Genomic DNA, 18,336 nt, shown 5'->3' with positions numbered 1-18,336 from the left:
CCAATTAAAAAAGCAAAGATCACTTCCAGCAAAGGCACCTGGCGTCTCACCTCTCGCAGCCTTGCCCACTCTGCAGGTTGTAGAAGCCGGGGTCACAGGCCCCGCAGTCCCGGCCAGTCACGTGGGGCAGACATTCGCACTGCCCGGTCACAGGGTTACAGCCTCTCTGCTGCTTCACGGTTCCATAGGGATGGCAGTCACAGGCTAAGGGGGGAAGCAGAGAGCAAAAGATGCAAATCGCCGGGGAGAAGGACTAAAATGTAAACAATACAAACAAACCCTTTACACTTCGGTTGAACCAATACAGTAGCCACTAATCACCGGTGGCTGTTGAGCACCTGAAATGGGGCTGGTCTTGAGATGTGCTGTGAATGTGATATACATCCCACATTTTAAAGACAGCGTGGGGCAAAAAGAACATACATCTTGATAATTTTTATCTCATTAGTCACTGAAACGATAGTATAGTAGATGTGTTAGGTGAAATAAAATGTATCATTAAAATCAATTTCACCGGTTTCTCTGTTTCAACGTGTCTATGAGAAATTTAAACTACGAGAGGTTCACAATTTCTACTGAACAGTGCCTTGTTAGACCAAACAACTGGAAGTATTTAAAGAGACCACACATGAATCCTCAGAACACATGAGTACAACCGTGACAGAATCTGGCCGATGGCTAGATCACCTTTGCATTTGTCTGCTGGATTGGGGGCCAGGGCATTTCCAAAAAATCCATCTTTGCATCGGTCACAATAGAAGCCAGCAGTGTTATAGATGCATTTCAGGCATTCTCCTGTCAAGCGATTGCAATTTCCAACGGCATTGGGATCGATGTTGTCATTGCACTGGCAGAGGCGGCAAAGCCTCACGGGGCCGTTTCTCCCCAGAGGGTCTCCAAAGTAGCCATCGTCACAGAGCTCACATCTTTTACCTGGACATGAGACAAATCTGATGTTACGAGAGAAGGGCCTTAGACATTTCTGGTGCTGTTGGATACAAACAGTCTGGTCACAAAGAATCTAGTTTAACCATCAGATGTGAGGTGGCATGCTGCAGCTGACAGGGCACCAGCCCAGGAGAAGCTTCTAGACCTGGGCTGCAGTCCTGGCCCTGTGCCAGTATCGGCTGAATGACTCCAGGCACATCTCCATTTTGTTATTAGAAAGACAGGACCCGCTCTGCCCACTCCACATCACCTGTCCTGGGGACTAACCGAAATCATGCATTAAAAGTGCTTTGTGGGGCGTCTGGGTGGCTCAGTTGGTTAAGCATCCAACTTTGGCTCAGGCCATAATCTCACAGTTTGTGAGTTTGAGTCCCACATCAGGTTCTGTACTGTCGGCACAGAGCCTGCTTCAGATCCTCTGTCCCCATCTCTCTCTGCCCCTCCCCTCTCCCCCTTTCTCTCAAAAAGATAAACAAACATTTAAAAAAGTACTTTGCAAATGAGTCAGGCTCAGGGTTTATTAACCTCTCCAGTCCCAAGGGATGGCACATTCATGTTTGTTTTGTTCATGATATTAAAACAGATGAAGGGCCACTCGATATCTTAAGTTTCCCATACAACAGAGTACGCAGGACAATTTTCTTAAAAAAGTAAAAGGTTTGTGCTAATCCTTGTTTGAGCAGTGTCAACTGGTACAGAATCAGAGTATTTAGAAGATAACTTAAAGAGATCGTCATTTGCCACCAGCTTCTATTATAGCTAAGGGAACAGAGAGGTTAAGTAACTTGCCCACAACCAAACAGTTAGAATCCAGGACTCTTTCCACCATACTAAACTCACTGCTCCTCCTCTTTCCTTTTCCACTTCTCCATTATCATCAGCTCAAGTTGGGTTCTTGATATCTTTGTAGCTAATAGGGCCTGAATGAGCCTAAATTGTTTGGAGAAACAAAGGTTTGTTCATTTATTCATTTAACAAGCACTTGGCGAGCATCTATTACACAGGCACCGTTCTAGGTTGTCAGGATGATGTGGTGAACAAGGCGGACAAGATCTCCACTCTCACAAAGCTTATGCTGCAGCTGGGGGAGACCAATCCACAGACATATAAATAAAAATGATTAGTTCAGATAGGGATAAGCATAAGAAAATTAAAACATTTTGAGCAATATGGCAGAGTGACAGGGCAATGGCTACTTCAGATTGGGTGGTTAGAGAAAGCTCTGTAAAGAGGAGATATTTGGGATGATAATGGAAAGACAGGAAGAAAACAGCCATGATAATATCCAAGGGAAGAATGTGCCAGAAAAACAAGATGAGCTTATGGAAGTAGTAAGAGCCAATCATGTAGGTCACAGTAAAAAGTCTGGTTTAAAATGATATTAGAGGGTTTTTGAAGTGATGTGACCTGAAATACATTTAAAAAGGATTATCCCAGCTGCCATGTGAGAGTGGACTACAGGGCCGCAGAGTGAGAGAGGCTCATTAGGAGACCAATTAGGCTATTCCAGGTGAGAGAGGGCAGTGGTGTAGACCAGGGTGGTGGCAGTGGAGGCAGTGAAAAGTGGTCAGGTGTGAGATAGACTCAACCACACATGCTGGCTGACTGCTTCCGGGGAATGAAAGAAAGAATTAAAGATAAGCCTAGGATTTTAGCGTGGGCAACTAGGTGGATGTGAGTATTTTCATGGAGATGAACAAGATTGGGAAAGGACAGGGTTGGGTTAGAAAAAAAAGAGAAGAAATCAAAGATGTAGCTTGGATATGCTTAAAAATGCCTTTAGCCCTGTGACTCAAGAGGACAGCAGAAAATAAAAAGACACATTCAAATTAGCAAGACCTAAAGACAGTTTAATAAACATACTCTCTATACAAGTATGGGTGTAAGGAATCCCTGAAGAGAGTGTAGCACCTGTGGTAGTGACTGTGGGGCTCCATGACCTGGGCCTCAGTGGGTGGATGGAGGGAGCAGCTAACCAGAGTCTCACATTAGAAAGGGTTGTCTGGAAAATGCTGGCTGTAACTGAGAACCTTGATTAAGGTCACCAGCCTCAAGGACTCTATGGAGAGGAGGCCTTGGAATAAATACTCTGCCCCCACCCCCATCCCCGACCTCCTGTATGTACTTCCTGCTGCCTGGACACAAATGGAGGGTCCATCTGATGTGGTGCACACAGGCCTTGTCGGGGTGGAGAAGAATAAAGAACGGATGTGAAGGGGCAAATGGAAGGCTTCCAGCCCACCCGCCAAGTGGACCCGCAAGTAAGTAGCTGCCACTCAGGGGAGAGCACAGTCGGGGCTGAAGATGCAGATTTTTTTAGTAAGCACAGAAAGGCTTTTGAAGCCTGAAGGACAAGACTCGTTCACCTGAGGGGAGAATATAGATGAGCTGACATGGAAGCCTTAGGCTGAGAACCAGAAGTGATCAACAGAGACTCCAGAGGAGAGGGAAAGAACGAAACCCAAGAGGGGGCAGTGTCACCGAAGGCGACAGGGGAAATGTCTGGGGCAGAGCGAGCAGTCAACTGAGTCCAGTGTTGCTGGGAGACGGGGTCAGATGAGGACTGAAAACTGACCCCTGCATTTGGCAAATGGAGACCACTGATGAGGTGAACAGAAACTCTAGCTGGGGGTGGGGCAGGAGGGGAAGGAATGAAACGCTAAGAGAGGAAAGGAAGCTTCTGGTCTGTGATATACATAGTTACCAGACCCTCACCCAAGAGCCTTCTCCAGACTAGGATCAGAACAGCATTTCCGTTTTGTGTTTTATCAGATAATGTGGCTATTCTAGATATGATGTATATTTAAAATGCCTTGAAACTGGTTTTGAATACAACAATTAAAAAAATGACCTAAAACAGAGGTGCATGGTAGCCCAGGGGAAGCTTTCACTCCAAAATATCTCCCAGCAACATGACAGCTAACCCATCCCCTTTTGTCGCGGAGTCCAGGATGTAGGTTCAAGTCCTGGATGGATTGCCTACATGATTCTGGGCAAGTAATGTACTTTTTTGGGCCTTAGTTTTTCCTTATCATTCTGTCCCCACCCTTGGGGAGGTGTTGCTCCTTCACCTCTGGCCCTCTTACGTGAGTTCCTTCGTCTGAACTAACCACACTGTTTAAAAAGTATCTGTGTTTGCCTCCACACTTTTAGCCCCTGAAGAGCAGGGACCATCCCTAATTCATCTCTGCATTTTCATTCCCAAAGCCAGGGACTCAAATAAATGTGTTGAAAAAAGAATATTATTATTAATTTACCCCAAAAGATCATTTTAAAGATATTGTGAAGGAGATCTCATCTGTGAAGATCTCAGGGACTATCAGTAGTTATTTCTATTCTTCAGTAGCCTTCTAAATGAGGAACACCTTATCCTGCATCTGCAATCTCTATTCATCATCCAAAAAATATTTGCATTCATTCAACAAGTATATATGTCAAGTGCTATTCGGGGTGTCAGGGATACAAAAATGAGTAAGACAGACAGAAGTCCCTGCTCTCGTGGAGCTTAAACTGGGGTGAAGGAGAGGAAAGACAGACAACAAACAAATGAATAAACAGAAAAATATCAAGTGGTTAAAAAGCACTATGAAAAAAGTAAAGCAGGAAATAGGACTAACGAGCGATGGCATTATTTTTCACAGGGTCTAGGCTGTTTTTCAGATGGACCTCTACCTCAATTAACATCCTCAAGAAGTGCTATTGCTCATCTCCTTCAAGCCAGGTGATAGCTAAGAAGACAAAGAAGACGAATGTATTTCACAAGTCTTGTGTGAGAGGCATCTAGTTATAGACTAACGGGTTTACAACATTTTGCAAGATCTCCTATATTACACTCCATCTCTCCATTATGTATCCCAAGTCGTCTCAGCGCACCATTTGTATTATTCAGCACTGCCATGAATGAATACCCCCAAATGCTTAGCTTAGTTTTATGCTTGCAGACTACCCAATGGAACAACAGAATGAGCAAAGGGATCTCTCATCAAAACATTTTATCAGGTACATCTAAGTATAGATTCTAAGCAAGTGGGATCTTGAGCTATGCTGTGGCAGCAGAGTAAAGGGTCTTAAAAACCTGAGGTGGTAGTGCGGGGAGGGTTCACTGAGGAAAGCCTTCCTAGGGAAGTGATGTTTCAACCCAACTCCATGGAAAAGATTGGAGCTGGACAAGAAAAGTGAGGTTTGAGTGGAAGAAAGTAGAGTAAAGTATTCTCAAAAAAGAACATCATGTATGGCAGGCCATAGAGTCTGGCTCATCTGATGGATTACAAGAAGCCCAGGATGGCTGGAGCAGGAGCAGCGAAGGCAACAGTGGGTGGTGGGAAATGAGATCAGGTCAGAGAAATGCCATCTGTGAGCCTCTGCTGGGCCACTGTTTTAGAACACACATACACACAGAAAAGAGTAAAAAACCTTAAAGTCAACACTAGTTTCTACTCCTTTTCTCAACTACCTCAAGCAAATGATTGAATCTCTTTGTGTTACAATGTGCTTGTGCTTAGTGTGGGCTCAGTGGAGTAGTGAAAGGAAGATGAAGTGTTTTGATGTTTCCCAACGAATAAACAATGTTTTGATGACATACAAGAGATACAAATTATTAGGTCAGTGTTTTTTATTTTTTACTTATTTCCCTGCTCTGCAGCAATATCTTTTGAAACAAAAAGTTTTTAATCGTATCTGAAGCCTAGCCAGAACCTCTCTATTACATGGGGGCTAAAGTCAATGGAAAAAGAGGAATGAATGGTCATCAGTGAGATTTGGAGTCCTTAGCACGACAGTTCCTTGAGTAGCTAAGAAAGATCTAGTTTTATGTTCTTATCAAAAAGAAAGAAACTCTGAGAATAGGAACAGAGGTCTATCCAAAGCTATACAAATATTTTTTCCCAACTAAATGTGATGGGCAATGATGCACCAAAAGGACTATTTAAAGACAGAAAGAATTTAAAGAATTAAAAAAAATACCACTTTATATCAAGAATCCCAGGACAGCCCCACAAAGTAAAAATCCAGTTTTGGTTCTCATGACGGGGAGAGTACACTGTAGTGGTCATGAGCTCTTCCAGTGACTAGCCGTGCAGCTGCGACATTTAACTTAATATCTCTGCGCCTCAGTTTTCTTGGCTGTGACATGGGGGTCATGGCAAAAGCCACCTCATGGGGTTGTGAGGATTAATGAGGCAGAATGTGTCAAGTGCTCCGAGAAGTATGTGGCCATAAATATGTTGGCTATTATTTGTATCTGATACACATTCTATAAATGTATAATACATCTCTTTCCTAACCAAACTTTTGCCTACCCAGAACACCATAATCACTGAACCAAAGCAACAGACAAAAGTCCTCAAGCCCCCAGAGCTCCTCTTCCTGAGTGATTTTTGGGATGGAACACTGAGAGCCTACGGAAAAGTGGACTCACCAGTGGTGCCAGTGGGACAGTTGGTGCACACCACCTCCTGAGTCTTAGGGACAACGGCACAACTCGAGCCCCCAGGACACGGACAGGGCTGGCAGTCGGAAGAGGTGCCCGCGGTCGAATCGCCATAGTACCCGTCACCGCACTTCTCACAGTGGGGTCCAGCTGTATTGTCTCTGCAGTCGCAAACACCTATGTGGAGAGCGGGGATGAGAGAACAGGCCAGTGTGCAAGCACATGAGACCGTGAGCACTTCCCATCCATCTGCTAGACGACGGAGGTCTAGCAGCCACCAAAGACCATCTGCTCACCTGTCTCAGGGTCACAGGTCTCACTGTGTCCATTGCAGGTACAGAGCACACACGGGCTGTACGGCCCAAGACTCGGAGTTTCTCTTCTGTAACCTGAGAGGCACATCTCACAAAACTGCCCTCCATATCCCACAGGACAGGTACAGGACTCCACCCATGTTGCAGGCACCCCAGGCCCGGGGCGAGCGCTTGTCAGGGTGACATCATCCAAATAGCCAGCACCTGTGTATGACGTGGGCAGGAGAATCACAGAACTGGCTTCTGTTTTTCAAAAGCTTACAGAAAGTTAATAAAGCTAAAGAGTTATCAGATACAAAATTCCAGAGAAAATCAACTATTAGTTAAGTCATCTTTTGGAGGAGATAACTAGAAAATAGCATTCACAACATTTGTGGGGTACCTAGCATTAAGTATTTGGAAGGGCAGTATAGCAAACATTTTTAAACACACACACACACACACACACACACACACACACACACACACACACACACAACAACCGGATTTGTTGGATTCTTCAGTTCTCTCAATCACCAATGTGACAAAGGAAAAGCACTGGGAAATATTCTGGGGCAAGAAAAGATTGGAGCAAGAATGCAGGGGATAAGAAGAGTTTAAGTCCATAGCCATTAAGCAGTGTTTTTGTTCTCCTGCCACAGAAGCAGGCGCTGACAGCACAGCTCAGGAATAAAAAAGCAAAGAGCACGTGCTGACAAGTGCCACTCAATATGCTTTGTGCCCTGCATAAAACAGGAAAATTTGCTATACAAGTTTTAATACTCAGGGCTACTTTGGCAAATATGCAATTATTCCCAAGCAAATATGCCATATATCACAATGCTTCCCCATTTCCAGAAGAAAAAAAAAAAAAAAAGAGGAAGCCTTATATTGGCTTAGACCAATGGTTCATCCAACTCAACAGAGCATGGGATGGCCTCAGCAGGAACATCCTATGACGTGGCAGTCCTTTATTTCATCATATTTCCTTTTAATTTCCATTCTGCTCCAGAATGTTTCAAGTTTATTTCCCTATGTTACGAAATATCACTTGCTGTTTATAGAATTCTTAGAACCTGACAGCCTGAGGCTAAAGAACATCTCTTCTATTATTGCTTTGATATATTTATGGGGTTTTGTTAGCAGTTAGATCATGAGAAACAACCACTGGTTAAGGTGCTTCCAATTGTAACCATTCTGAAGTCTCCCATCCTAAAAAGTACTCTTCCTCTAATCTTGTCACTTCTCTTGAACTGTAATCCACCTCTTTTCCTTCCTTACAGCCAAACTTCTTTGGCTTTATTCTACTGCTTCACCTTCTAGTTACTTATCAAAGCACTGCAATATAACTTCAGTTTCAACCCTTCTTTAAACAAAAAACTGCCAGTGATTCCTTAGTCACCCAGTCCAAATCCAACAGAGCCATCTTTATAAACCCATTAATCGCTTCTCCTCCTCAAAATTCTTTTTTCTCCCTTGAGTCTCAGGGCATAGTCCTTAGATAACTATGTTTCTGGGTTGCACTTTTTCTCTATTTTTGGTCTCATTTTCAGTTAAAAATTACTGCCCATATGTAGTCAACCTTTCAATTCCAGATCTCTCACCCTAACTTATTCCTAAGCCCAGACCCATATTTCCAACAATTTAGAAGACATCTTCATCTGGATGTTCATGTAGGCATCTCAAAAACCAATACATCCAAGCTGCTGATGTCACTCACTATGCCACACCACCACTCTGACTCCACCCAAACAGCTTTAGCTTTCTACAGAAAAAGGTCCTCATTAAAAAACAAAACAAAACAAAACAAAACTATAGGAAAAAAATTTTAAAGGCACATTAAGAAATAAAGAGGAAGCAATGTGAGTCAGTAGAATTACACTCAAGATTCTTAGAATATAGGGGGGCCTGAGTGGCTCAGTCAGTCAAGCATCCAACTTCAGCTCAGGTCATGATCTCACAGTTCGTGGGTTCAAGCCCTGTGTCAGGCTCTGTGTGGACAGCTCAAAGCCTGGAGCCTGCTTTGGATTCTGTGTCTCCCTCTCTCTCTCTGCCATTCCCCTGCTCATGCTCTCTGTCTCTCAAAAATAAATAAACATTTTAAAAAAAGGATTCTTGGAATACATGTAGATATAAAGTAACCTCATTAGGCTTATTCATTATGAAACAACGCCACTTATTAATTTTAGCAAATTTTCTCCAGGTCCTTGAATGTGGTTAAACAAATGCATTATTTTTACATGTACAACAAGGTAGTTTATACCACTTCTTTAGGATCAAGTTTTATAGTAATGGGACTTTAGAGATAAACTTTTACATTATTGTGGATCTTTTTACCCAATCATCTTCTTAATTCTCTTGAATTATATCATAACTTACTTCTCTCACTGTATGTCCCACGGATCTTGATGGAGGTCAAATTGTTTAGGAGCTTCTGAAATTCAAAAGGTGTAAGAGGAGGCCTCCAAGGATAATCTGTTGCTTCATGGAGCCTAGAGAGAAAGAAAGATCCATATTAACCTCTGTAAGGAAAATTCTGGGTACTGAGAAAGCATTTCTTATTCATTTAAGCCACCAACAATGCAAGGCTCTGACAATCTAACCAAGTCAGAAATGGATCTGTTGGTTTGATAATACAACTGCAAAGATACAGGTAAATTAAGGGAAGGCTTCCTTTTCCAAAATCACCCTTATAACCCAGACATTTTTCTTCAACATACACCTTAAGGCCCAGTAAGACTGGTAAAGAAACTACTTTTAGAATTCTGGTCAAGTCAGATTTTCCAAAGAAGACGGTCTTACCTGAAGACGTATTTCACAGTGGTCTCACTTGGATAGGAATTGCCCTGAGCGATCAAGGGCACAGACACTCTCAGGCCAGCTCCTTCAAGCACCAGGTCTTCTGCAGACAGGCGAGTGTCTCGCCTGTCCACTCGAAAGGAGAAGGTGAGGTTCTGGCCATAACTCAACAACTGCTTGCCCAGGAACTTCGCTGGAAAGCAGACACAGTGGTGTGTGAGAACGTAACAACGAGAGTAAACAGGGACACACGTGGCGCCAGACTGCTTCCCAGTCTTACTTACCAGGAGCAATGAAGTATCTAGGAAAGTAGCTATCTGAGATGACGGTGACATCCTGCCTCTCTGAGGACCACTCGAGTGATGCTTCAGAGCCATCCCTTTGTTCTACACGCCACCCATCCTCATCTGCAAGCACAGGATGAGAACACAAGTGCCATCACCTCGTAAACATCCTGAATTCAGGTCCTCTATAGACCACAAAATATATAGAAAGTCAGCAATAAACAGTTTGAATACACGGCTCCTATAGCAGTACCTGTATATGCTATACCCCTCAAGCTATATTTTGATTTTTATGTAAATTTATACTACAGTACATTCTAAAGCCATATGTTTTCATTCAATTAAAAAGCCAAAGAGCCAAACAAAACATTATGTACAGTGAAAAACAAAATGTTACCACTATCAAAACATCCTCAAAATTATTAATTTTTTAAAACTACTGTAAGTCTTGGGGCGCTTGGGTGGCTCAGTTGGTTAAGCGTCTGACTTCGGCTCAGGTCATGATCTCATGGCTCTTGGGTTCAAGCCCTGCGTTGGGCTCTGTGCTGACAGCTCGGAGCCTGGAGCCTGGAGACTGCTTCGGATTCTGTGTCTCCCTCTCTCTCTGCCCCTCCCCTGCTCACGCTCTCTCTCCCTCTCTCAAAAATAAACAAACATTAAAAAAAAATTTTTTTAAACTGCTGTAAGTCTAGTCTCACAATTCTGGGAGACAGAAGGGAAGGTCCAAATTACCGATCTGAAAGGTAGAGGTTATAGAATAAACACTGTAGCCGACAGCATTTGTACAGACAGAAGAATGCCCAAAGCAGAAGCAGGGTGTGCAACCTCTGGGATTAGATGATTCCAGATTAAAAAATCCAGGTTTGCACCTGAAAAACATAAAGATATAACCAGGAACTTGTTGTGCTTGAAATATGGTATCAGAAAAAAAAAATACAGCTAGAGAAAGAATGAGCTACCTCTCACAATTGAAGCCTTCAACATTGTCTTTGCAAACACATCTTCCTGTTTCAACATTACATTCATCTATGCTGCCAGAAGGATTACAAGAGCATGGCCTATTGGATGGGAAAAGGAGTAAAACAATGAGAGAAATGAGAAAGAAATTCCACACTCAAAGCCAACTTTTGGTTTTACATGTTAATACATTTTATTTTTTTAAAAAAGGAATACATAAAAAAAGTGAAAGAAGTCTTAAAATCAGTTTTATATATGAATTTGGTTTCAATTAAGAATACCTATCACATTTCTATACTAAAAACTCCGCTTAAAAAATAATATAAAAACAGAGAGGGAGACAAACTGTAAGAGACTCTTCAATACAGAGAATAAACTGAGAGTTGCTGGCAGGGTGTTGGGTGGGAGGGATAGGCTAAATGAGTGAGGGACATCAAGGAGGGCACTTGTTGGGATGAGCACTGGGTGTTATATGTAAGTGATGAATCACTAAACTCTATTCGTGAAATCATTATTACACTATATGTTAACTAACTTGGGTTCAAATTAAAAAAAAAAAAATTGCTCGGGGGTCTACAAAGACAGACCATCCAATTCTCTTTATCTTTAGTTTTTATAGTGTAAATCGTCCATTTATTCTTATATGCTAATAGAATGGTATTCAAGCACACTCTGCAATATCATTTTGTGATTCTCTATTGCTTAGGCAAGGAAAAAGAGATACAAAAAAATTACATTGCTTTTAAGGTGGCTTAGATGCATGTCTTCTAACATAGAGTTTAGTGTAAAATGTAATCTAAACAGAATCATGGCGTCATTCTTCCTTTCCAAGAAACTCCTGTTTACAAATCTTTACTTATGTACCAATAGAGACCAAATTGCAACTTTCCTTTCCATTTCTGTATATTTCCTCTGTTCACCTAACCTTTCAACAACACTTCTGAATTCAACAGAGCATGTAATTATTGCACCATATGGAAACAGTTGGGGGAAACAAAGGGCATAGTGCAAAAGGTATAATTTATGGTGGTAAGCCATCCAGAAGAACATGGAAGGAATGTTCAATTTATTTTAAATATCTTTAAAAAAAAAAACTGTTTACGGGCACCTGGGTAGCTCAGTTGGTTAAGCATCCAACTCTTGATCTCGGCTCAAGGCATGATCTCATGGTTTGTGAGTTCAAGCCCCAAGCTGGGCTCTGTGCTGATAGCGTGAAGCCTGCTTGGGATATTCTCTCCCTCTCTCTCTGCCCCTCTCCTGCTCGCCTGTGCTCTCCCTCTGTCTCTCAAAATAAATAAAAAAATTTTTTAAATAAAAAAATAAAAACTCTGCCTAATCTCTGTTACAAACCAATCCTGGATCATCATTAGAGCTAGAAGTTTCGAATCCTGTTGACAATTATTATAAGGAAAAATGTTTATACAAACCACAAGATCTCTTGTTTTGAATCGACTACATTTAGATTCTGCCCCCTTTTCCTGGTTTTGAAAAGTCTTACCTGCATCCTGCCTCAGTCAGAGAATGGTATCCAGGCTGGCAGCGGTCACACTTATCACCCATCACTCCTGGCTTACAGCTACACCTGCCATAGCTATCACACTGTGTGCTGAGAGAACCTAAAATTTAAAGAGCTTATCAACAACCATGTATGAAAGTAAAATTAATATGTCAAATCAAAAAAAAAATGGTAACTAAAAACACTGCCTGAAACCTAATACGTAATCTCTAGATGGTTACGGAGGGAATAAAGATCAAATTTTAAATCCTCATTGTCTCAAAATAATATCCTTTTAAGCCATAACATTTTAACTTTCCAGACACACACCCTGCTCATCAATGTTGAAAAACAAGGCACTCTGCACCCAACGATAAACTGTACTCAAAACCAGTCCCTTCTCTGTGGGCAAGCACAGGATCCTTAAGGCCCACGTCTAGAACTTAAGTATATACAGGCACAACAAAATAAAGGTCAAACTCTTGAAAGAGTAGAACAGACTAAGAGCACTCTATGTTTCTGAAGACACACCAACATACTGAGAAAGTTCAGCCCTCTAAGGACTGTAAACTAAACAAAGTCATTAACAAGGAAGAACTCACGAAACAGCTAACCTTTTACAGTCAAAGTTCAAACTGGTTTCTGGGATCGTGTTACTAATTATTTACAAAACCATTACTCAGGCCAACCCCACACTTTTATACACACCAGAAAATCATTTGAAAGCTTAACTTGGTTAAACAGAGTGGAGGTGGGGGGTACAATAATGTACACACTTCCATACCTAACCTGTGCAGATGCTTAAGAAACAAAGATTTTCTGGGGAGACGGGGAGCCCTTATTTTGTGTTTCAATCCATCAGGCCGAAGCTGACTCTGCCTGTCACTTACCCACAGGACTACAGTGACACGGAGAGCAGGCTTCGTTGTTCCCAAGGCGGAAGAAATTCTCCCGGCACCTCTCACATTTGGCACCATCTGTGTTGCCCTGGCAGTTGGTGCAATGGCCACCATGGCCGGTGGACCGGTATAATTCAGGGTCAAAGTAGCATTCTTGTGATCGGCCATTGCAGTCACAGGCTGTTGGCCAAAACATACGGGTTAAGTCAGATCCATGTTCCTTAGCCAAACAGCATTTTAAAGACTCCAAGAAAACCAAACCATAATTTCCCATATCCCTGTGGCCCAAAGGGTGGTAGGATAAGACCGCCTACTTGATGCGTTGTTCATTTAAAAACAAAAAGGAGTATGTCAGTAAAGGGTTTAGATGGCCACATTATCAGTTTGCCAAGAAATGGTCTTATCAAAAACAATGCCATCGGGGTGCCTGAGTGGCTTCGCTGGTTAAGCTCCTGACTCTTGATTTTGGCTCAGGTCATGATCCTAGGGTCGTGAGATCGAGCTCCCTGTCAGGCTCCACGCTGAGTGTGGAGCCTGCTTAAGATTCTCTCTCTCGGGGCGCCTGGGTGGCGCAGTCGGTTAAGCGTCCGACTTCAGCCAGGTCACAATCTCGCGGTCCGGGAGTTCGAGCCCCGCGTCAGGCTCTGGGCTGATGGCTCGGAGCCTGGAGCCTGTTTCCGATTCTGTGTCTCCCTCTCTCTCTGCCCCTCCCCTGTTCATGCTCTGTCTCTCTCTGTCCCAAAAATAAATAAACGTTGAAAAAAAAAAATTAAAAAAAAAGATTCTCTCTCTCCCTCTACCGCTCATGCTCTCACTCTCTCTCAATAAAATAAAATAAAATAAAATTTCTTAAAACAAAACCCCCCGGGGCCACCATAAAATACAAGAAATTCCAGTACTTAGAATCTCTGGGCAATTGTTTAAATGCAAGTAAAAGCCAAGTTGAATTCTAATTTTTCTAAATCCTTATCCTTCATTCAATACCAGCTTCAAAAACAAGGTGCCAATTTATATGCGGGCTTTCATCTACCTCACTTTTCAGCCCTCAGACGATTCAAATACGTTAAGACACTAACTTTCGAAGTGCCAGACTACTTGCATAGCCAGACTGGGGGAACCAGAGACACGTGAGGTAAGATTGGGGCCCCTGCAGATGGAGGCAGGACTGAAGGGACGTTCAGTGTCACTAGACACAGTCATCCACTGGGGAGCCACAATGCCAACTATATTCCCTACACAACGCAACTACATTTTAAGAACACGTACATGTAGTCACAGAAATTCTTTATTACATTTCTATTAAGTTTTTTTTCCTTAGAATTACAGATTCCACACAAAGTACAGGCAGTATCTTAAGCACTAAAGTTTTGATTTCAGATAAAGTTGTTTTAAAAAAGTTTGAGTATACATATTTTCTTTTTTTCACCTCCCCTTCTTTATAATCATTTTTTAATAGGATTATACTTGAATACTTTTTAGAAACTTGAATCACTGGTAGCAAAAATTAGAGTTGTGTTAAGTAACTTGTAGAACTCCCATTCTCTTCTTTGTTTGCTATTTCTCTTCTCTCAAGCCTCTCGAGATTATTCTGCACATCCCATCCCCAGCCAAACTCGGTCCATCCCCAGCTAAAAGGTTTGGTGGTCTGGGATGTGGAGCAGAACAGTTCCCTTGTCTACACTGTCCTAACTCCCAGGTAAAGCAGGTGCTGTGTCTCCTTTATCATTAGCTGGTGAGAAGGCAAACCACCTGTCTGCTAGTGGTAAATTGGCAATCTGTTGTTTATTCTTCTCATAATGGTCCTGGAGAGACTCCAAATGTGACCCTATCATTGAACAGAATACTTGTCAAACACATGTGTACATTTATTTAAATGTCACATCTTAGGGGCATGTCATTCTTTTTTGTTAAGACCTTAATCCTGTAGCTTTTAACACTAGATATTACAGTTCAGTAAAAGAAGAGACGGTCAAGCAAGTACGTAGGAATTCTAGAGGAAGCTGCACAATTTATCTTCAAATCTGGGAATTGCTGAGGAAAAGGGAAGATAAGAAAATCTGCTCTAGGGGCCCTTGGGTGGCTCAGTCAGTTAACCACCCAACTTCGGCTCAGGTCATGATCTCATGGTTCATGAGTTTGAGCCCTACATCAGGCTCTGTACTGACAGTTCAGCCTGGAGCCTGCTTCAGATTCTGTGTCTCCCTCTCTCTCTCTGCCCCTACTCTTTCCTTCCCTCCTTCCCTCTCTCTCTCTCTCCCTCTCTCTCAGAAATAAACATTAAAAAATAAATAAAAAGAAAATCTGCTCTAGGCAACTAATAGAAATAGTCATGAGACAAAATATTGGTCGTTTCTCAAGGTTTCTGCCAACCATTCCAGTGAGTGTGGAGTGTCTTCTTTCTTATTCCTTTATCGAGTAGATGATAAATATTTATAAGGTCATAAAAAATTATATCTGCTTTAAAAGTTTCTTATTTTTAAGTCCTTGGCAAATCACAATCACATAGTTTCATGGTTCCTTTCTCCTGAGACATCTTTCTCTATTCAAAATAAACCAAGCCATTATGAAGGGATAAACAATGTATAATCTTTTTCATTTTACATTTTTCTAGAAATACTAGAATCTACTCTCCTTCCCAAAGCCACCCACATCTACACGGGAGGAGAAGGAAGATTCTCCCTATTGGGCTCTTTTGTGAAATAAAGGAAAAATAATTTGGGAAAATCATCTTTTGAATGGCATTCTTAGTCTAGAAATCAACATATCCGACACATATTAATCAATGATCCTGACTGCTTGAGTAAATGACCATTGGCAGGAAAATATTCTACATGTGCAGCAAAGAAAAGACTAGAGAAACCAAATTTTACAGGAGGCTACACTTGCCCAGTATTTGGATCTATGCAAAGTTCCAAACCTTGGAGATGCTGCCCCCACCCTGTGTGTTCATGAAGGAAACACAAAATGAGCATACTTTATATCCATAGCCAATTGCCTTCATCTAGGATTTTCCTCTGATATGCGTGTAAGTTTACCGTTCCATGGTCTCAAATGATGGAAGAAGCACTGCCTTTCAGAGTTTTCCTTGCAAGGAGGAACAGAAGGAAGTCACCCATTCCTGCTCCCCACTCTGGAAACCCTCAAGATAATCTAACAGCTGGAGGCCAAGGGGCACTCACACAGGCATTCGCTGGCACTCTCGGCGGTCGCCCTCCTCCACGGCCGGTCATTGAAGAAAGGCAGACACTTTTCACAGTCCACTCCGTAAGTGTTATGTTTACAATTACACACCAGCTTGTTGAATTCGTTCTTTACACACTCGCTTGCATGTCCGTTACATTTACACCTAGGAAGAGAACAGGCACTCAGAAATACGAAACAGCCACAAAGTCCCAGAAATGGATACAAAAAAGTGATGTACAGAGAGAACTAAAAGCAACCTCAGAACATTTTTTAGTTTTACCACTCAAAACTGTAAACTGAGGAACTAAGCAAAATTAAGTAATGATTGAGTTTTTAGGTAGGAATTAAAATTAAACAAGCAAAAAAAACCCCAAAAACAAAAAAACACCACCACCCCATCTGTATTTAACCAGGGATGGGGCACTGACCAGACATAAGAAGAAAGTCTCTAACAATTTCTGAGGCCATCTGGAGGATCACTTCCGGAAGTCAACTGCATGTGTCAAGGAGCGGCCAAGTGCAGAGGTTAAGCAGAGCATGGACTCTGAAGCCAGGATACATGTTTGAAACCCTGCCCTGTGACTTACCAATGTAACTTAACCTCTGTGCCTTAGCTATTAAATAGGGATGATGAGAATGTGAATTTCACAGGGTTACTGAGAGGGTCAAGAAGCTGCTTTATTTATGTGCCTAGGATTGTGCAGGCATACTATAAGTCAATAATTATGCCAGCTATGATCTGTCATAATGATTTTCCTGATCTGAAGGTAGTAAGAGACATTCAACTACCATATGGAACTCTGGTAGCTTGATATTCCCTCAGGTTGTTTGGGGCAAGAATCCCTGAAGGATCCCTCGGATGCAGGCACAGTCATAAATTAAGGACTCATGGAAACGTCCATGAGTATTAACATGCGTTCTGGTGTCCTGATGTTTCCCTCACTGGCTTCTTTACAGACAGAATCAGTTCCACAGCTTCCACTACTATGTCCTAATACACTCAGACCTTTCCTGAACATCTACAGTGTGCCAGATATATCCTAAATTTATATCCCTAGCTCTCATCTTTCTCCTGACTCCTATCCTTCACTAATGCACAAATTTAGATATCCCCCATAACCTAAAACTTTAGATGTCTACAACTCATCATCTCCCTAAATTAACTCATCTTCTTCACTTATTTCATTAATAGTGCCATCACTCTCCTAATCATTAAACCTTAAAATCATCTTTGCCTAAAGGCCTGATAATTCTTGCTTCACAATGAAATCCACCTAAATTGTTCCTTTCCAATCTACCGTCACCACCCTAATGCCAGATATTTGTCATCTAACACCTACATCACAGCATCATAACAAGAATATAAATTCTCTTGATGGCACTCTTTCACCTTGCCTACAACTAATCTTAACCACTGTTTAGATATCATAGACTTACTTCAAAAAAGTACACGATTTCTCATTGATTACAGCCTCCATCAGCTTTCACTCCATTTACTCCAAATATTCACCAAGGACGTTTTTCTTAAGCCTAGTAAGCCTATAATCTCCCAACCCTACACTTCTTTTTTTTTGTTTTTGTGTTGTTGTTAATGTTTATTCATTTTTGAGAGAGAGAGACAGAGACAGAGTGCGAATGGGCGATGGGCAGAGAGGGAGACACAGAATCCGAAGCAGGCTCCAGGCTCTGGGCTGTTAGCACAGAGCCCGGTGTGGGGCTCAAACTCACGAACATAAGATAATGACCTGAGCCGGTCAGATGCTTAACCGACTGAGCTACCCAGGTACCTCCTCAACCCTATAGTTCTGCTCATGACACACCCACCCTCCTGAATCCCACCCACCTATCCTGCTTCCTTACCCAAATTCTACCCATTCTTCAAGGCCCAGCTTGGTTCCCATCTGCTTCTCTAGCCTGAGAGTTCTGTCTCATTCTCTGACATAGGGCCTCTTTTTATCTAAAACACGTGTTTAATTTTTCACACGTTCATACACTGCCTGCCCCATTCATTTGTACGATCCTGGAAGGTCAAGTCCTTTTCAGCAGGTGA

General features: G+C 42.2%; 1 protein-coding gene across 1 annotated transcript in view; it reads right to left on the bottom strand.

Moving 5' to 3' along the window:
- The window catches only part of LAMC1 (laminin subunit gamma 1), a 129,261-nt gene that overhangs the window by 22,800 nt on the left and 88,125 nt on the right, over positions 1 to 18,336 (bottom strand). Inside the window, exons 4-15 of the mRNA XM_045452623.1 lie at positions 16,283 to 16,449; positions 13,095 to 13,283; positions 12,208 to 12,325; positions 10,712 to 10,810; positions 10,485 to 10,621; positions 9,753 to 9,875; positions 9,472 to 9,661; positions 9,049 to 9,161; positions 6,673 to 6,894; positions 6,365 to 6,553; positions 688 to 933; positions 51 to 204 (exon numbers count right to left, since the gene is read on the bottom strand). Of these exons, the coding sequence (XP_045308579.1) occupies positions 51 to 204; positions 688 to 933; positions 6,365 to 6,553; positions 6,673 to 6,894; positions 9,049 to 9,161; positions 9,472 to 9,661; positions 9,753 to 9,875; positions 10,485 to 10,621; positions 10,712 to 10,810; positions 12,208 to 12,325; positions 13,095 to 13,283; positions 16,283 to 16,449 (1,947 nt within the window). The remainder of the gene's footprint in view (positions 1 to 50; positions 205 to 687; positions 934 to 6,364; positions 6,554 to 6,672; positions 6,895 to 9,048; positions 9,162 to 9,471; positions 9,662 to 9,752; positions 9,876 to 10,484; positions 10,622 to 10,711; positions 10,811 to 12,207; positions 12,326 to 13,094; positions 13,284 to 16,282; positions 16,450 to 18,336) is intronic.

This window comes from Leopardus geoffroyi, chromosome C3 (assembly GCF_018350155.1).
Source record: "Leopardus geoffroyi isolate Oge1 chromosome C3, O.geoffroyi_Oge1_pat1.0, whole genome shotgun sequence".
NCBI classification, from domain to species: Eukaryota; Metazoa; Chordata; class Mammalia; order Carnivora; family Felidae; genus Leopardus; species Leopardus geoffroyi.
This window is presented reverse-complemented; position numbering and strand designations above follow the sequence as displayed.